General features: G+C 53.5%; 1 protein-coding gene across 1 annotated transcript in view; it reads right to left on the bottom strand.

Annotated features, from left to right (window-relative positions):
• The window catches only part of LOC132827716 (baculoviral IAP repeat-containing protein 7-like), a 53,879-nt gene that overhangs the window by 25,738 nt on the left and 5,923 nt on the right, over positions 1-22,218 (bottom strand). The window contains exon 2 of the mRNA XM_060844400.1: positions 15,990-16,089. Coding sequence (XP_060700383.1) covers positions 15,990-16,089 — 100 coding nt within the window. The remainder of the gene's footprint in view (positions 1-15,989; positions 16,090-22,218) is intronic.

The following is a 22,218-nucleotide window of genomic DNA, read 5'->3' as shown; positions in this document are numbered from 1 at the left end:
GCTGAACACAGGAGACACGGAGTGACACCGGCTGTACACAGGAGACACGGAGTGACACCGGCTGTACACAGGAGACACGGAGTGACACCGGCTGTACACAGGAGACACAGAGTGACACCAGATGTACACAGGTAACACGGAGCGTCACAGGCTCAAAATGGGTAACACGGAGTATCACAGGCTGAACGCAGGAGACACGGAGGGACACAGGCTGAACACAGGCGACACGGAGTGACACAGGTTGAACACAGGTGACACAGAGTGTCACAGGCTGAACGCAGGTAACACGGAGGGACACAGGCTGAACGCAGGTAACACGGAGTGACACAGGATGAAGGCAGGTAACACGGAGTGACACAGGATGAAGGCAGGTAACACGGAGGGACACAGGATGAACACAGGAAACACGGAGGGACACAGGATGAAGGCAGGTAACACGGAGTGACACAGACTGCATGCAGGAAACATGGAGTGACAGAAGCTGAACGCAGGCAACACGGAGTGACACAGGCTGAACACAGGCAACACGGAGTGACACAGGCTGAACGCCGGAAACATGGAATGACACAGGCTGTACACAGGCGACACGGTGTGACACAGGCTGAACGCAGGAAACACTGAGTGCCACAGGCTGAACGCAGGCGACACGGTGTGACACAGGATGAAGACAGGTAACACGGAGTGACACAGGATGAACGCAGGTAACACGGAGTGACACAGGCTGCATGCAGGAAACACGGAGTGACAAAGGATGAACGCAGGAAACACGGAGTGACACAGGCTGAACACAGGTAACACAGTGTGTCACAGGCTGAACTAAGGTAACACGGAGTGACACAGACTGCATGCAGGAAATACGGAGTGACACAGGCTGTACGAAGGAAACACGGAGTGACACAAGCTGAACACAGGCAACACGGAGTGCCACAGGCTGAACACAGGCAACACGGAGTGACACAGGCTGAACACAGGCGACACAGAGTGACACAGGCTGAACACAGGCGACACGGAGTGACACAGGCTGAACACAGGCGACACGGAGTGACACAGGCTGAACACAGGCGACACGGAGTGACACAGACTGTACACAGGTGACACAGAGTGACACAGACTGTACACAGGAGACACGGAGCGTCACAGGCTCAAAATGGGTATCACGGAGTGACACAGGCTGAACGCAGGAAACACAGAGTGACACAGGCTGAACGCAGGAAACACTGAGTGCCACAGGCTGAACACAGGAGATACGGAGTGACACAGGATGAACACAGGCAACACGGAGTGACACAGGCTCAAAATGGGCAACAGAGTGACACAGGCTGAACACAGGCGACATGGAGTGACACAGGCTGAACACAGGCGACACAGGATGAACACAGGCGACACAGGATGAACACAGGCTGAACACAGGCGACACGGAGTGACACAGGCTGAACGCAGGCAACACGGAGTGTCACAGGCTGAAAGCCGGAAACATGGAATGACACAGGCTGTACACAGGCGACACGGTGTGACACAGGCTGAACGCAGGCTACACGGAGTGACACAGGCTGAACGCAGGCAACACTGAGTGCCACAGGCTGAACGCAGGAAACACGGTGTGACACAGGATGAACGCAGGTAACACGGAGTGACACAGGATGAACGCAGGTAACACGGAGTGACACAGACTGCATGCAGGAAACACGGAGTGACACAGGATGAACGCAGGAAACACGGAGTGACACAGGATGAAGACAGGTCACGGAGTGACAGGTAGAACACAGGTGACACAGGCTGAACGCAGGAAACACGGAGCGTCACAGGCTGAACACAGGCGACACGGAGCGTCACAGGCCGAACACAGGCGACACGGAGCGTCACAGGCCGAACACAGGCGACACGGAGCGTCACAGGCCGAACACAGGCGACACGGAGCGACACAGGATGAAGACAGGTAACACGGAGTGACACAGGCTGAACGCAGGTAACACGGAGTGACACAGGCTGAACACAGGTGACACAGAGTGACACAGACTGTACACTGGTGACACAGAGTGACACAGACTGTACACAGGAGACACGGAGCGTCACAGGCTCAAAATGGGTATCACGGAGTGACACAGGCTGAACGCAGGAAACACGGAGTGACACAGGCTGAACGCAGGTGACACAGAGTGCCACAGGCTGAACGCAGGAAACACGGAGTGACACAGGCTGAACACAGGTGACACGGAGTGACACAGGCTGAACACAGGTGACACGGAGTGACACAGGCTGAACACAGGAGACACGGAGTGACACAGGCTGAACACAGGCAACACGGAGTGACACAGTCTCAAAATGGGTAACAGAGTGACACAGGCTGAACACAGGCAACACGGAGTGACACAGGCGACACAGGCTGAACACAGGTGACACAGTGACACAGTGACACAGGCTGAACGCAGGCAACACAGTGACACAGTGACACAGTGACACAGGCTGAACGCAGGCAACACAGAGTGACACAGGCTGAACACAGGCGACACGGTGTGACACAGGCTGAACACAGGTGACACGGAGTGACACAGGCTGAACACAGGAGACACGGAGTGACACAGGATGAACACAGGAGACACGGAGTGACACAGGCTCAAAATGGGTAACAGAGTGACACAGGCTGAACACAGGCGACACGGAGTGACACAGGCGACACAGGCTGAACACAGGTGACACAGTGACACAGGCTGAACGCAGGCAACACAGAGTGACACAGGCTGAACACAGGCGACACGGTGTGACACAGACTGTACACTGGTGACACAGAGTGACACAGACTGTACACAGGAGACACGGAGCGTCACAGGCTCAAAATGGGTATCACGGAGTGACACAGGCTGAACGCAGGAAACACTGAGTGCCACAGGCTGAACGCAGGAAACACTGAGTGCCACAGGCTGAACGCAGGAAACACTGAGTGCCACAGGCTGAACGCAGGAGACACGGAGTGACACAGGCTGAACACAGGTGACACGGAGTGACACAGGCTGAACACAGGTGACACGGAGTGACACAGGCTGAACACAGGTGACACGGAGTGACACAGGCTGAACACAGGCGACACGGAGTGACACAGGCGACACAGGCTGAACACAGGTGACACAGTGACACAGTGACACAGTCTGAACACAGGCGACACGGAGTGACACAGGCTGAACACAGGCGACACGGAGTGACACAGTCTGAACACAGGCGACACGGAGTGACACAGGCTGAACACAGGTGACACAGTGACACAGGCTGAACGCAGGCAACACGGAGTGACACAGGCTGAACGCAGGAAACACTGAGTGCCACAGGCTGAACGCAGGCGACACGGTGTGACACAGGATGAAGACAGGTAACACGGAGTGACACAGGATGAACGCAGGTAACACGGAGTGACACAGGATGAACGCAGGTAACACGGAGTGACACAGGCTGCATGCAGGAAACACGGAGTGACACAGGATGAACGCAGGAAACACGGAGTGACACAGGATGAACGCAGGAAACACGGAGTGACACAGGCTGAACACAGGTAACACAGTGTGTCACAGGCTGAACTAAGGTAACACGGCGTGACACAGACTGCATGCAGGAAATACGGAGTGACACAGGCTGTACGAAGGAAACACGGAGTGACACAGGCTGAACACAGGTGACACGGAGTGACACAGGCTGAACACAGGTGACACGGAGTGACACAGGCTGAACACAGGTGACACGGAGTGACACAGGCTGAACACAGGTGACACGGAGTGACACAGGCTGAACACAGGTGACACGGAGTGACACAGGCTGAACACAGGTGACACGGAGTGACACAGGCTGAACACAGGTGACACGGAGTGACACAGGCTGAACACAGGTGACACGGAGTGACACAGGCTGAACACAGGTGACACGGAGTGACACAGGCTGAACACAGGTGACACGGAGCGTCACAGGCTCAACACAGGAGACACGGAGCGTCACAGGCTCAACACAGGAGACACGGAGCGTCACAGGCTCAAAATGGGTATCACGGAGTGCCACAGGCTGAACACAGGTAACACGGAGTGACACAGGATGAACGCAGGAAACACGGAGTGACACAGGCTGAACACAGGTAACACAGTGTGTCACAGGCTGAACTAAGGTAACACGGAGTGACACAGACTGCATGCAGGAAATACGGAGTGACACAGGCTGTACGAAGGAAACACGGAGTGACACAAGCTGAACACAGGCAACACGGAGTGACACAGGCTGAACGCAGGCAACACGGAGTGACACAGTCTCAAAATGGGTAACAGAGTGACACAGGCTGAACACAGGCGACACGGAGTGACACAGGCGACACAGGCTGAACACAGGTGACACAGTGACACAGTGACACAGGCTGAACACAGGGTGACACAGGCTGAACACAGGCGACACGGAGTGACACAGGCTGAACACAGGTGACACAGTGACACAGGCTGAACGCAGGCAACACGGAGTGTCACAGGCTGAACGCCGGAAACATGGAATGACACAGGCTGTACACAGGCGACACGGTGTGACACAGGCTGAACGCAGGCAACACGGAGTGACACAGGCTGAACGCAGGAAACACTGAGTGCCACAGGCTGAACGCAGGCGACACGGTGTGACACAGGATGAAGACAGGTAACACGGAGTGACACAGGATGAACGCAGGTAACACGGAGTGACACAGGCTGCATGCAGGAAACACGGAGTGACACAGGATGAACGCAGGAAACATGGAGTGACACAGGATGAACGCAGGAAACACGGAGTGACACAGGCTGAACACAGGTAACACAGTGTGTCACAGGCTGAACTAAGGTAACACGGCGTGACACAGACTGCATGCAGGAAATACGGAGTGACACAGACTGCATGCAGGAAATACGGAGTGACACAGGCTGTACGAAGGAAACACGGAGTGACACAAGCTGAACACAGGCGACACGGAGTGACACAGGCTGAACACAGGTGACACGGAGTGACACAGGCTGAACACAGGTGACACGGAGTGACACAGGCTGAACACAGGTGACACGGAGCGTCACAGGCTCAACACAGGAGACACGGAGCGTCACAGGCTCAAAATGGGTATCACGGAGTGCCACAGGCTGAACGCAGGTAACACGGAGTGACACAGGCTGCATGCAGGAAATACGGAGTGACACAGGCTGTACGAAGGAAACACGGAGTGACACAAGCTGAACACAGGCAACACGGAGTGACACAGGCTGAACACAGGTGACACAGTGACACAGGCTGAACGCAGGAAACACGGAGTGACACAGGCTGAACACAGGTGACACGGAGTGACACAGGCTGAACACAGGTGACACGGAGTGACACAGGCTGAACACAGGTGACACGGAGTGACACAGGATGAACACAGGTGACACGGAGTGACACAGGATGAACACAGGCAACACGGAGTGACACAGTCTCAAAATGGGTAACAGAGTGACACAGGCTGAACACAGGCGACACGGAGTGACACAGGCGACACAGGCTGAACACAGGTGACACAGTGACACAGTGACACAGGCTGAACACAGGGTGACACAGGCTGAACACAGGCGACACGGAGTGACACAGGCTGAACACAGGTGACACAGTGACACAGGCTGAACGCAGGCAACACGGAGTGTCACAGGCTGAACGCCGGAAACATGGAATGACACAGGCTGTACACAGGCGACACGGTGTGACACAGGCTGTACACAGGCGACACGGTGTGACACAGGCTGTACACAGGCGACACGGTGTGACACAGGCTGAACGCAGGCAACACGGAGTGACACAGGCTGAACGCAGGAAACACTGAGTGCCACAGGATGAAGACAGGTAACACGGAGTGACACAGGCTGCATGCAGGAAACACGGAGTGACACAGGATGAACGCAGGAAACACGGAGTGACACAGGATGAACGCAGGAAACACGGAGTGACACAGGCTGAACACAGGCAACACGGAGTGCCACAGGCTGAACACAGGCGACACGGAGTGCCACAGGCGACACAGGCTGAACACAGGCGACACGGAGTGACACAGGCTGAACACAGGCGACACGGAGTGACACAGGCTGAACACAGGCGACACGGAGTGACACAGGCTGAACACAGGCGACACAGTGACACAGGCTGAACGCAGGCAACACGGAGTGACACAGGCTGAACGCAGGAAACACTGAGTGCCACAGGCTGAACGCAGGCGACACGGTGTGACACAGGATGAAGACAGGTAACACGGAGTGACACAGGATGAACGCAGGTAACACGGAGTGACACAGGCTGCATGCAGGAAACACGGAGTGACACAGGATGAACGCAGGAAACACGGAGTGACACAGGATGAACGCAGGAAACACGGAGTGACACAGGCTGAACACAGGTAACACAGTGTGTCACAGGCTGAACGAAGGTAACACGGAGTGACACAGACTGCATGCAGGAAATACGGAGTGACACAGGCTGTACGAAGGAAACACAGAGTGACACAAGCTGAACACAGGCGACACGGAGTGCCACAGGCTGAACACAGGCGGCACGGAGTGACACAGGCTGAACACAGGCGGCACGGAGTGACACAGGCTGAACACAGGCGACACGGAGTGACACAGGCTGAACACAGGTGACACGGAGTGACACAGGCTGAACACAGGAGACACGGAGCGTCACAGTCTGAACACAGGAGAGACGGAGCGTCACAGGCTCAAAATGGGTATCACGGAGTGACACAGGCTGAACGCAGGAAACACGGAGTGCCACAGGCTGAACGCAGGTAACACGGAGTGACACAGGCTGCATGCAGGAAACATGGAGTGACACAGGATGAACGCAGGAAACACGGAGTGACACAGGCTGAACACAGGTAACACAGTGTGTCACAGGCTGAACTAAGGTAACACGGAGTGACACAGACTGCATGCAGGAAATACGGAGTGACACAGGCTGTACGAAGGAAACACGGAGTGACACAAGCTGAACACAGGCAACACGGAGTGACACAGGCTGAACACAGGCAACACGGAGTGACACAGGCTGAACACAGGTGACACGGAGTGACACAGGCTGAACACAGGCGACATGGAGTGACACAGACTGTACACAGGAGACACGGAGCGTCTCAGGCTCAAAATGGGTATCACGGAGTGACACAGGCTGAACGCAGGAAACACGGAGTGACACAGGCTGAACGCAGGAAACACGGAGTGACACAGGCTGAACGCAGGAAACACGGAGTGACACAGGCTGAACACAGGTAACACAGTGTGTCACAGGCTGAACTAAGGTAACACGGCGTGACACAGACTGCATGCAGGAAATACGGAGTGACACAGGCTGTACGAAGGAAACACGGAGTGCCACAGGCTGAACACAGGCGACACGGAGTGACACAGGCTGAACACAGGCGACACGGAGTGCCACAGGCTGAATGCAGGAAACACTGAGTGACACAGGCTGAACGCAGGAGACACGGAGTGACACCGGCTGAACACAGGAGACACGGAGTGACACCGGCTGTACACAGGAGACACGGAGTGACACCGGCTGTACACAGGAGACACGGAGTGACACCGGCTGTACACAGGAGACACGGAGTGACACCGGCTGTACACAGGAGACACGGAGTGACACCGGCTGTACACAGGAGACACGGAGTGACACTGGCTGTACACAGGAGACACGGAGTGACACGGGCTGTACACAGGAGACACGGAGCGTCACAGGCTCAAAATGGGTATCACGGAGTGACACAGGCTGAACGCAGGAAACACGGAGTGCCACAGGCTGAACGCAGGAAACACTGAGTGCCACAGGCTGAACGCTGGAAACACTGAGTGCCACAGGCTGAACGCTGGAAACACTGAGTGCCACAGGCTGAACACAGGCAACACGGAGTGACACAGGCTCAAAATGGGTAACAGAGTGACACAGGCTGAACGCAGGCAACACGGAGTGACACAGGCTGAACGCAGGCAACACTGAGTGCCACAGGCTGAACGCAGGAAACACGGAGTGACACAGGATGAACGCAGGTAACACGGAGTGACACAGGCTGCATGCAGGAAACACGGAGTGACACAGGATGAACGCAGGAAACACGGAGTGACACAGGATGAACGCAGGAAACACGGAGTGACACAGGCTGAACACAGGTAACACAGTGTGTCACAGGCTGAACTAAGGTAACACGGAGTGACACAGACTGCATGCAGGAAATACGGAGTGACACAGGCTGTACGAAGGAAACACGGAGTGACACAAGCTGAACACAGGCAACACGGAGTGCCACAGGCTGAACACAGGCGACACGGAGTGACACAGGCTGAACACAGGTGACACGGAGTGACACAGGCTGAACACAGGTGACACAGGCTGAACACAGGTGACACAGAGTGACACAGACTGTACACAGGAGACACAGAGTGACACAGACTGTACACAGGAGACACGGAGCGTCACAGGCTCAAAATGGGTATCACGGAGTGACACAGGCTGAACACAGGTGACACAGAGTGACACAGACTGTACACAGGTAACACGGAGCGTCACAGGCTCAAAATGGGTAACACTGAGTGTCACAGGCTGAACGCAGGAGACACGGAGGGACACCGGCTGAACACAGGCGACACGGAGTGACACAGGTTGAACACAGGTGACACAGAGTGACACAGGATGAAGGCAGGTAACACGGAGGGACACAGGATGAACACAGGAAACACGGAGGGACACAGGATGAAGGCAGGTAACACGGAGTGACACAGACTGCATGCAGGAAACATGGAGTGACAGAAGCTGAACGCAGGCAACACGGAGTGACACAGGCTGAACACAGGCAACACGGAGTGACACAGGCTGAACGCCGGAAACATGGAATGACACAGGCTGTACACAGGCGACACGGTGTGACACAGGCTGAACGCAGGATACACTGAGTGCCACAGGCTGAACGCAGGCGACACGGTGTGACACAGGATGAAGACAGGTAACACGGAGTGACACAGGATGAACGCAGGTAACACGGAGTGACACAGGCTGCATGCAGGAAACACGGAGTGACAAAGGATGAACGCAGGAAACACGGAGTGACACAGGCTGAACACAGGTAACAGTGTGTCACAGGCTGAACTAAGGTAACACGGAGTGACACAGACTGCATGCAGGAAACACGGAGTGACAAAGGATGAACGCAGGAAACACGGAGTGACACAGGCTGAACACAGGTAACAGTGTGTCACAGGCTGAACTAAGGTAACACGGAGTGACACAGACTGCATGCAGGAAATACAGAGTGACACAGGCTGTACGAAGGAAACACGGAGTGACACAAGCTGAACACAGGCAACACGGAGTGACACAGGCTGAACACAGGCGACACGGAGTGACACAGGCTGAACACAGGCGACACGGAGTGACACAGGCTGAACACAGGCGACACGGAGTGACACAGGCTGAACACAGGCGACACGGAGTGACACAGGCTGAACACAGGCGACACAGAGTGACACAGACTGTACACAGGAGACACGGAGCGTCACAGGCTCAAAATGGGTATCACGGAGTGACACAGGCTGAACGCAGGAAACACGGAGTGCCACAGGCTGAACGCAGGAAACACTGAGTGCCACAGGCTGAACGCAGGAAACACTGAGTGCCACAGGCTGAACGCTGGAAACACTGAGTGCCACAGGCTGAACACAGGAGATACGGAGTGACACAGGATGAACACAGGCAACACGGAGTGACACAGGCTCAAAATGGGTAACAGAGTGACACAGGCTGAACGCAGGCAACACGGAGTGACACAGGCTGAACGCAGGCAACACTGAGTGCCACAGGCTGAACGCAGGAAACACGGTGTGACACAGGATGAAGACAGGTAACACGGAGTGACACAGGATGAACGCAGGTAACACGGAGTGACACAGGCTGCATGCAGGAAACACGGAGTGACACAGGATGAACGCAGGAAACACGGAGTGACACAGGCTGAACACAGGTAACACAGTGTGTCACAGGCTGAACTAAGGTAACACGGAGTGACACAGACTGCATGCAGGAAATACGGAGTGACACAGGCTGTACGAAGGAAACACGGAGTGACACAAGCTGAACACAGGCAACACGGAGTGCCACAGGCTGAACACAGGCGACACGGAGTGACACAGGCTGAACACAGGTGACACGGAGTGACACAGGCTGAACACAGGTGACACAGGCTGAACACAGGTGACACAGAGTGACACAGACTGTACACAGGAGACACAGAGTGACACAGACTGTACACAGGAGACACGGAGCGTCACAGGCTCAAAATGGGTATCACGGAGTGACACAGGCTGAACACAGGTGACACAGAGTGACACAGACTGTACACAGGAGACACGGAGCGTCACAGGCTCAAAATGGGTATCACGGAGTGACACAGGCTGAACGCAGGTAACACGGTGTGACACAGGCTGCATGCAGGAAACACGGAGTGACACAGGATGAACGCAGGAAACACGGAGTGACACAGGCTGAACACAGGTAACACAGTGTGTCACAGGCTGAACTAAGGTAACACGGAGTGACACAGACTGCATGCAGGAAATACGGAGTGACACAGGCTGTACGAAGGAAACACGGAGTGCCACAGGCTGAACACAGGCAACACGGAGTGACACAGGCTGAACACAGGCGACACGGAGTGACACAGGCTGAACGCAGGTGACACAGAGTGCCACAGGCTGAACGCAGGAAACACTGAGTGCCACAGGCTGAACGCAGGAGACATGGAGTGACACAGGCTGAACACAGGTGACACAGAGTGACACAGACTGTACACAGGAGACACGGAGCGTCACAGGCTCAAAATGGGTATCACGGAGTGACACAGGCTGAACGCAGGAAACATGGAGTGACACAGGCTGAACGCAGGTGACACAGAGTGCCACAGGCTGAACGCAGGAGACACGGAGTGACACCGGCTGTACACAGGTAACACGGAGCGTCACAGGCTCACAATGGGTAACACGGAGTGTCACAGGCTGAACGCAGGAGACACGGAGGGACACAGGCTGAACACAGGTGACACAGGCTGAACACAGGTGACACACTGACACAGGCTGAACGCAGGCAACACAGTGACACAGGCTGAACACAGGCGACACGGAGTGACACAGGCTGAACACAGGCGACACGGAGTGACACAGGCTGAAAATGGATAACACGGAGTGTCACAGGCTGAACGCCGGAAACACGGAGTGACACAGGCTGAACGCAGGCGACACGGAGTGACACAGGATGAACACAGGCGACACGGAGTGACACAGGATGAACACAGGCGACACAGAGTGACACAGGATGAACACAGGCGACACAGAGTGACACAGGATGAACACAGGCGACACGGAGTGACACAGGATGAACACAGGCGACACGGAGTGACACAAGCTGAACACAGGCGACACGGAGTGACACAAGCTGAACACAGGCGACACGGAGTGACACAGGCTGAAAATGGATAACACGGAGTGTCACAGGCTGAACGCCGGAAACACGGAATGACACAGGCTGTACACAGGCGACACGGTGTGACACAGGCTGAACGCAGGCAACACGGAGTGACACAGGCTGAACACAGGCAACACGGAGTGACACAGGCTGAACACAGGTGACACAGGCTGAACACAGGTGACACAAGCTGAACACAGGTGACACAAGCTGAACACAGGTGACACAAGCTGAACACAGGTGACACGGAGTGGCAGAGGCTGTATACAGGTAACACGGAGCGTCACAGGCTGAAAATGGGTAACACGGAGTGTCACAGGCTGAACGCAGGTTACATGGAGCATCACAGGCTGAACGCAGGTGACACGGAGTGACACAGGCTGAACGCAGGTGACACGGAGTGACACAGGCTGAACGCAGGTGACACGGAGTGACACAGGCTGAACACAGGAAACATGGAATGACACAGGATGAAGACAGGTAACACGGAGTGACACAGGATGAACGCAGGAAACACGGAGTGACACAGGCTGAACGCAGGCAACACGGAGTGACACAGGCTGAACGCAGGCGACACGGAGTGACACAGGCTGAACACAGGTGACACAGTGACACAGGCTGAACGCAGGCAACACGGAGTGTCACAGGCTGAACGCCGGAAACATGGAATGACACAGGATGTACACAGGCGACACGGTGTGACACAGGCTGAACGCAGGCAACACGGAGTGACACAGGCTGAACGCAGGCGACACGGTGTGACACAGGATGAAGACAGGTAACACGGAGTGACACAGGATGAACGCAGGTAACACGGAGTGACACAGGCTGCATGCAGGAAATACGGAGTGACACAGGCTGTACGAAGGAAATACGGAGTGACACAGGCTGAACGCAGGTGACACGGAGTGACACAGGCTGAACGCAGGTGACACGGAGTGACACAGGCTGAACGCAGGTGACACGGAATGTCACAGGCTGAACACAGGAAACATGGAATGACACAGGATGAAGACAGGTAACACGGAGTGACACAGGATGAACGCAGGAAACACGGAGTGACACAGGCTGAACGCAGGCAACACGGAGTGACACAGGCTGAACGCAGGCGACACGGAGTGACACAGGCTGAACACAGGTGACACAGTGACACAGGCTGAACGCAGGCAACACGGAGTGTCACAGGCTGAACGCCGGAAACATGGAATGACACAGGATGTACACAGGCGACACGGTGTGACACAGGCTGAACGCAGGCAACACGGAGTGACACAGGCTGAACGCAGGCGACACGGTGTGACACAGGATGAAGACAGGTAACACGGAGTGACACAGGATGAACGCAGGTAACACGGAGTGACACAGGCTGCATGCAGGAAATACGGAGTGACACAGGCTGTACGAAGGAAACACGGAGTGACACAAGCTGAACACAGGCGACACGGAGTGCCACAGGCTGAACACAGGCGACACGGAGTGACACAGGCTGAACACAGGCGACACGGAGTGACACAGGCTGAACACAGGCGACACGGAGTGACACAGGCTGAACACAGGCGACACGGAGTGACACAGGCTGAACACAGGCGACACGGAGTGACACAGACTGTACACAGGAGACACGGAGCGTCACAGGCTCAAAATGGGTATCACGGAGTGACACAGGCTGAACGCAGGAAACACGGAGTGACACAGGCTGAACGCAGGAAACACTGAGTGACACAGGCTGAACACAGGAGACACGGAGTGACACCGGCTGAACACAGGAGACACGGAGTGACACCGGCTGTACACAGGAGACACGGAGCGTCACAGGCTCAAAATGGGTAACACGGAGTATCACAGGCTGAACGCAGGAGACACGGAGGGACACAGGCTGAACACAGGCGACACGGAGTGACACAGGTTGAACACAGGTGACACAGAGTGTCACAGGCTGAACGCAGGTAACACGGAGGGACACAGGCTGAACGCAGGTAACACGGAGTGACACAGGATGAAGGCAGGTAACACGGAGGGACACAGGCTGAACACAGGAAACACGGAGGGACACAGGATGAAGGCAGGTAACACAGAGTGACACAGACTGCATGCAGGAAACATGGAGTGACAGAAGCTGAACGCAGGCAACACGGAGTGACACAGGCTGAACACAGGAGACACGGAGTGACACCGGCTGAACACAGGAGACACGGAGTGACACCGGCTGAACACAGGAGACACGGAGTGACACCGGCTGTACACAGGTAACACGGAGTGACACAGGCTGAACACAGGCGACACGGAGTGACACAGGCTGAACACAGGCGACACGGAGTGACACAGGCTGAACACAGGCGACACAGGCCCAAAATGGGTAACACGGAGTGACACAGGTTGAACACAGGTGACACAGAGTGACACAGGCTGAACGCAGGTAACACGGAGTGACACAGGCTGAACGCAGGTAACACGGAGTGACACAGGATGAAGGCAGGTAACACGGAGGGACACAGGATGAACACAGGAAACACGGAGGGACACAGGATGAAGGCAGGTAACACGGAGTGACACAGACTGCATGCAGGAAACATGGAGTGACAGAAGCTGAACGCAGGCAACACGGAGTGACACAGGCTGAACACAGGCAACACGGAGTGACACAGGCTGAACACAGGCTGAACGCAGGCGACACGGAGTGACACAGGCTGAACACAGGCGACACGGAGTGACACAGGCTGAACGCAGGTAACACGGAGTGACACAGGATGAAGGCAGGTAACACGGAGGGACACAGGCTGAACACAGGAAACACGGAGGGACACAGGATGAAGGCAGGTAACACGGAGTGACACAGACTGCATGCAGGAAACATGGAGGGACAGAAGCTGAACGCAGGCAACACGGAGTGACACAGGCTGAACACAGGCGACACGGAGTGACACAGGCTGAACACAGGCGACACGGAGTGACACAGGCTGAACGCAGGCGACACGGAGTGACACAGGCTGAACGCAGGCGACACGGAGTGACACAGGCTGAACGCAGGCGACACGGAGTGACACAGGCTGAACGCAGGCGACACGGAGTGACACAGGCTGAACGCAGGAGACACGGAGTGACACAGGCTGAACGCAGGAGACACGGAGTGACACAGGCTGAACGCAGGCAACACAGGCTCAAAGTGGGTAACACAGAGTGACACAGGCTGAACACAGGCGACACGGAGTGACACAGGCTGAACACAGGCGACACGGAGTGACACAGGCTGAACACAGGCGACACGGAGTGACACAGGCTGAACACAGGTGACACAGGCTGAACACAGGTGACACACTGACACAGGCTGAACGCAGGCAACACAGTGACACAGGCTGAACACAGGCGACACGGAGTGACACAGGCTGAACACAGGCGACACGGAGTGACACAGGCTGAACACAGGCGACACGGAGTGACACAGGCTGAAAATGGATAACACGGAGTGTCACAGGCTGAACGCCGGAAACACGGAATGACACAGGATGAACACAGGCGACACGGAGTGACACAGGCTGAACGCAGGCGACACGAAGTGACACAGGATGAACACAGGCGACACAGAGTGACACAGGATGAACACAGGCGACACGGAGTGACACAAGCTGAACACAGGCGACACGGAGTGACACAGGCTGAAAATGGATAACACGGAGTGTCACAGGCTGAACGCCGGAAACACGGAATGACACAGGCTGTACACAGGCGACACGGTGTGACACAGGCTGAATGCAGGCAACACGGAGTGACACAGGCTGAACACAGGCAACACGGAGTGACACAGGCTGAACACAGGTGACACAAGCTGAACACAGGTGACACAGGCTGAACACAGGTGACACAGGCTGAACACAGGTGACACGGAGTGGCAGAGGCTGTATACAGGTAACACGGAGCGTCACAGGCTGAAAATGGGTAACACGGAGTGTCACAGGCTGAACGCAGGTGACACGGAGCGTCACAGGCTGAACGCAGGTTACATGGAGCATCACAGGCTGAACGCAGGTGACACGGAGCGACACAGGCTGAACGCAGGTGACACGGAGTGACACAGGCTGAACGCAGGTGACACGGAGTGACACAGGCTGAACGCAGGTGACACGGAGTGACACAGGCTGAACGCAGGTGACACGGAATGTCACAGGCTGAACGCAGGTAACACGGAATGTCACAGGCTGAACACAGGAAACATGGAATGACACAGGATGAAGACAGGTAACACAGAGTGACACAGGATGAACGCAGGAAACACAGAGTGACACAGGCTGAACGCAGGTAACACGGAGTGACACAGACTGAACGCAGGCGACACGGAGTGACACAGACTGAACGCAGGCAACACGGAGTGACACAGGCTGAACACAGGCAACACGGAGTGACATAAATTGAACACAGGTTACACGGAGTGTCACACCTCAAAAACACAACCTGCCGCACGTTGTTAAGCTGGTGGTAGTCAGTACCGTGGAAACCATTTTGCATGCTCCATCCATGGATCATCTCCCAGCTCCCAGTTTCGTAGTTCTCCATCGCAGTGAAAACATTTCACATTGTCACGGTGACCTGTTAAACAGGAAGGCTCCAGAAAGTAACTTGGATGGTTTAATGATGAGCTTAATATCTCAGGTGACAACATTGCTGGAAATACCAAACACTGCAACTCTGATCAGAAAAGCCCAGCTGACAATGTACAGCAGAAACCTTCATTCACATCATTAGCCATCCCACTGTCCTGTCGGCCACATCATAGCAATGCCCCTCCCAGATGTGACCATTCTTCAGCCAGTGACTCTCATCTATTCAATCACTGGGTGAATCACATGTAAGACTGAACTGTTCTCATCCAACGTGATGCCTGTCCACCTGTAGTGGTCCGTGCATGGGCGGTGTCACACCTGGGAAGGTAAGCGTCGAGCATGGTTTGGAGGAGATGGGGAAACGAAGGGATGTGTGGCACTTTACCCATTAAAGTTGGATTATGTAACCAATCTTAGCACTGACACAAGACAGAGAGAAAATATTTAGTCAACAAATGGGTGAGAGTGAATTTTTTATTCATTCACAGGATGAGGGAGTCACTGGTTAGGCCAGCATTTATTGCCTAAGACTAATTTCTCAGTTAAGAGTCAGCCCCCTTGCTGTGGGTCTGGAGTCACATGTAGGCCAGACCAGGTAAGGGTGGCAGTTTCCTTCCCTAAAGGACATTAGTGAACCAGATGGGTTTTTCCAACAATCAAAATGGATTCATGGTCATCATTAGATTCTTATTTCCTGATGTTTATTGAATCTAAATTCCACCAGCTGCTATGGATTTGAACCTGGGTCCCCAGAACATTATCTGGAGCTCTGGATTAACAATCCAGCGTTAATACCACTAGGCCATCACCTCCCTGAATGCATGTGAAGAAGCAAGTGTGTGAGAGTGACAGGGAGTGGGCGAGTGAGAGTGAGAGTGAGAGGGACAGGGAGTGGGCGAGTGAGAGTGAGAGGGACAGGGAGTGGGCGAGTGAGAGTGAGAGGGACAGGGAGTGGGCGAGTGAGAGTGAGAGGGACAGGGAGTGGGCGAGTGAGAGGGACAGGGAGTGGGCGAGTGAGAGGGACAGGGAGTGGGCGAGTGAGAGGGACAGGGAGTGGGCGAGTGAGAGGGACAGGGAGAGGGAGTGGGCGAGTGAGAGTGACAGGGAGAGGGAGTGGGCGAGTGAGAGTGACAGGGAGTGGGGGAGTGGGCGAGTGAGAGTGACAGGGAGTGGGCGAGTGAGAGTGAGAGTGACAGGGAGTGGCCGAGTGAGAGTGAGAGTGACAGGGAGTGGCCGAGTGAGAGTGACAGGGAGTGGGCGGGTGAGTGTGACAGGGAGTGGGCGGGTGAGAGTGAGAGTGAGTGGGCGAGTGAGAGTGACAGGGAGTGGGCGAGTGAGAGTGACAGGGAGTGGGCGAGTGAGAGTGACAGGGAGTGGGCGAGTGAGAGTGACAGGGAGTGGGCGAGTGAGAGTGACAGGGAGTGGGCGAGTGAGAGTGACGGAGTGGGCGAGTGAGAGTGACAGGGAGTGGGCGAGTGAGAGTGAGAGTGACAGGGAGTGGGTGAGTGAGAGTGACAGGGAGTGGGTGTGAGAGAGTGACAGGGAGTGGGTGAGTGAGAGTGACAGGGCGTGGGTGAATGAGAGTGACAGGGAGTGGACAAGTGAGAGTGACAGGGAGTGGGTGTGTGAGAGCGACAGGGAGTGGGCGAGTGAGAGCGACAGGGAGTGGGCGAGTGAGAGTGAGAGTGACAGGGAGTGGGCGGGTGAGAGTGACAGGAAGTGGGCGGGTGAGAGTGACAGGGAGTGGGCGGGTGAGAGTGACAGGGAGTGGGCGGGTGAGAGTGACAGGGAGTGGGCGGGTGAGAGTGACAGGGAGTGGGCGGGTGAGAGTGACAGGGAGTGGGCGAGTGAGAGTGACAGGGAGTGGGCGAGTGAGAGTGACAGGGAGTGGGCGAGTGAGAGTGACAGGGAGTGGGCGAGTGAGAGTGACAGGGAGTGGGCGAGTGAGAGTGACAGGGAGTGGGTGAGTGAGAGTGACAGGGAGTGGTTGTGAGAGAGTGACAGGGAGTGGGTGTGTGAGTGAGACAGGGAGTGGGTGAGTGAGAGTGACAGGGAGTGGGTGAGTGAGAGTGACAGGGAGTGGGTGAGTGAGAGTGACAGGGAGTGGGTGTGTGAGAGTGACAGGGAGTGGGCGAGTGAGAGTGACAGGGAGTGGGCGAGTGAGAGTGACAGGGAGTGGGCGAGTGAGAGTGACAGGGAGTGGGCGAGTGAGAGTGACAGGGAGTGGGTGAGTGAGAGTGACAGGGAGTGGGCGAGTGAGAGTGACAGGGAGTGGGCGAGTGAGAGTGCGCGTGCGTCAGGGTGAGCATCCTTTCTGAAACAAAAACATAAAACTGAAGAAACTCAGGTCTGGCAATATCTGTGGGAAGGAAACAGTTAACAAGTTGCAGTTAGCAGAGTTTAGAGTCCAATGATTCTTCATCAGAACTGGCGAGCCACCAGAACATTGACACACTGAAATATTACCTTGCTTTCTTCCTACAGATGCTGTCAGACCTGCTGACTTTCTCCAGCAATTTGTTTTCATTTCAGATTTCCAACATCCACAGTTGTTTGTTTTATTTTTGAGAATTATTTCGGGTGGCGAATCTATGTTGTTTGGTCTCGTGTATGTCAATGAGTTTATGTTTGACCATGTGCATGTGTCAGGATCATGTACACAGGTCAGGGTGAGTGTGGACGTGTCAGGATCATGTATACAGGTCAGGGTGAGTGTGGATGTGTCAGGATCATGTATACAGGTCAGGGTGAGTGTGGATGCTTGTGTCAGGATCATGTATACAGGTCAGGGTGAGTGTGGATGCTTGTGTCAGGATCATGTATACAGGTCAGGGTGAGTGTGGATGCTTGTGTCAGGATGTATCAGAGTGTGGGAATGTGCATCTCAGGTTATGGGTATGCATGTGTTGATGCATGAACATATGTTAGGGTGTACACGCATACATGTATTAGGGTGAGACAGAGTCTGTTAGGGTGTCTGTGCATGTCAGTGTGTGCACCCAGGTCAGAGTGTGCCCAGTTCTGGCTTGACTTGTCTTAGCTGATACAAAGTGTAAGAGAGCACAGATGCTCTGAGATTATAAACTGAAGTAACAGCAGTGGTTTTGCAGGTGCCACACGTTGCATTGAACAGCTCAATGTTGCTTTTTGGAGCTGTGAGGGGGAAGAATTCAAGACTGAGTTGCAGTGACAATCTTCTCAATTAAGGAAATCCTACCTGACAATAGCCCTTTGATTGGCAGAGCTACTGTGTTAGAAGGGCAGTGGGAGAGAAACATTGAGAGCCTACAACCTAAAAGCATTTCTCTCTCAGTGTAGGAAAAAGGCAGAAAAACCAAGAAAGATGAAAATGAATCATTCCAGTAAGACCCAGGCCCACCTGATCAAGCACTGAATCAAAGAATGACCATTACAGACAAACAACTTGCATCAGTACTGAAAATCATAATTGTTATGGACTAGACCAGACCCCTTAAAATATTTTAAGAAGGTGGCCTAGATCCTAATCTTTTCATATTTTAAAGGGAGCTATGAAGTGGATATACTGGGGGTGATGCAGCTGGTCAAACCACTCGGTTTTAAGCAAAACAGAAGTTATTTAAACACTTATTTTGAAACATAAACAAAAGAAAATGGATATTTAGAATAACAAATATTAGACAACATAACTGACTCAACACAGCAAGGAGTTGTTCCAATTCTAGTAACATCCCATAAACAGACCCTGTGGCAAAAGATAAATTCAAACACAGGTTCTTACAGGCAAGAGAGATTTCAGAGAGTGAAGCCAGTCAAGAATCATCTGCTGAAGCATAGAACCTTTCTGCACTGCAGCAGCTTCTGCTACAACTACCAGAAGTTTCTCTGCTTTGATTAAACCAAACCAAAACCTGAGAAGACCTCCCCCCACCCCACGCCCCCCCCCCCGCACCATCCCACGCCATTGTTAAACTAGAATCCTTCCAGACATTTCGGCACCTCTCCCTTTAAATCTCGCTTAAAAAAAACCCAAGGACAAAATAAGCTTGTTAAAAGCGATAGCATCATCATCATCATCATCACACAATTTAAACCACACTTAAGAGTCACAGAAATGTACAGCACAAAAACAGACCTTTCGGTCCAACTTATCCATGCCAACCAAATATGCTAAATTAATCTCATCCCTTTTGCCAGCATCCGGTCCATGTCCCACTATTCAATACCCATCCAAATGCCTTTTAAATGTTGTAATTGTACCAGTCTCCACCACTTCCTCTGGCAGCTCATTCCATACACGCAACAGCCTCTGTGTGAAAAAGTTGCCCCGTAGGTCCCTTTTAAATTTCTCCCCTCTCACTCTAAACCTATGTCCTCTAGTTCTGGACTCTCCAACCCCAGGAAAGAGACTTTGTCCCTCATGATTTTACAAACCTCTCGAAAGGTCACCTCTCAGCCTCCAGGGAAAACATCTCCAGCCTATTGAGCCTCCCCCTATAGCTCATATCCTCCAACCCTGGCAACACCCTTGTAAATCTTTTCTGAACCCTTTCGATAGGAGGGAGTTCAGAATTGCACACAATATTCTAAAAGTAGTCTAAGTAATGTCCTGTACAGCCACAACATGACCTCCCAACTCTTATACTCAATGCACTGACCAATAAAGGAAACCTTACCAAATACCTCCTTCACTATCCTATCTACCTGCAACTCTACTTTCAAAGAGCTATGAACTTGTACTCCAAGGTCTCTTTGTTCAGCAACACTCCCTAGGACCTTACCATTAAGTGTATAAGTCCTGCTAAGATTTGACTTTCCAAACTACAGCACCCCACATTTATCTAGATTAAACTCTATCTGCCACTCCTCAGCCCATTGGCCCAACTGATCAAGATCCTGTTGTAATCCAAGGTATCCTTCTTCAATGTGTACTACACCTCCAATTTTGGACTTGAAATCTAAACTTGTAATCTTTGGAATTTTGTTTACTGTCTACATCTGTCCAACCCACAATCAGTGTCAAGTCTTCTGTCTGTCTTCATGTGAATGAATGAATGTATGTATTTGGGCCACAAGTTGCATAAAAATCGATGAGTAATAAGACCATAAGGTACAGGAGGATAATTAGGCCATTCAGCCCATTGCATTTGCTCTGCCATTTGATCATGGCTAAATTATTTCTTCATTCAATTCTCCTGCCTTCTCCCAAAAACATTTGATTTCCTCTTACTAATCAAGAACCTATCTCGGCCTCCACAGCTTCCTGTGGCAATGGGTTCCGCAGGTCCACCACCCTCTGGATGAAGAAGTCCCTCTCCATCTCAGTTCTAAAGGGTCATCCCTTCACTCTGAGGCTGTGCCCTCGGGTCAGTCTCTCTTACTAGTGGAAACAGTCTTCGCATCCACACTATCTAGGCCTCTCAGTATTCTTTAAGTTTCAATCAGATTCTTTCACATTCTTCTAAACTCCATCCAGAATAGACCCAGTGTCCTCAACTGCTCTTCATCCCCAGGATCGTCCTCGTAAACCTCCTCTGGATCTGCTCCAAGGCTGCCACATCTTTCCTTAGATACAGGCTAGGAGAAAGTGAGGTCTGCAGATGCTGGAGATCAGAGCTGAAAAATGTGTTGCTGGAAAAGCGCAGCAGGTCAGACAACATCCAAGGAACAGGAGAATCGACGTTTCGGGCATAAGCCTTAGGCCCGAAACGTCGATTCCCCTGCTCTTTAGATACAGGGTCACAGTATTCCAAATGCAGTTTGACCAGAGCCTTGTACAGCCTCAGCAGAATATCTCTGCTTTTATATTCTAGCCCTCTTGAAATGAATACTAACATTGCATTCGCTTTCTTAAAATGCCAACAGAACCTACCTGTTGTCCCTAAGAGAATCCTGAATGGGGATTCCCAAGGCCCTTTGTACTTCAATTTTCTGAATCCTTCCCCTATTTAGAAAACAGTCTACTCCTCTATTCTTCCTGCCAAAGTGCATAACCCCTCACTTTCCCACATTGTATTCCATCTGCCACTTCTTGACCCACTCTCCAAGCTTTCCTGCAGCTTCCCCACCTCAACACTACCTCTCCCTCCACCTATCTTTGTGTCATCTGCAAACTTAACAATAATGCCCTCAATTC

The sequence above is a fragment of the Hemiscyllium ocellatum genome, chromosome 25 (genome assembly GCF_020745735.1).
Source record: "Hemiscyllium ocellatum isolate sHemOce1 chromosome 25, sHemOce1.pat.X.cur, whole genome shotgun sequence".
In the NCBI taxonomy this organism is placed as follows: domain Eukaryota; kingdom Metazoa; phylum Chordata; class Chondrichthyes; order Orectolobiformes; family Hemiscylliidae; genus Hemiscyllium; species Hemiscyllium ocellatum.
Note: the sequence above shows the minus strand (reverse complement) of the source record. Positions and strands in the feature narration are given on the sequence as shown.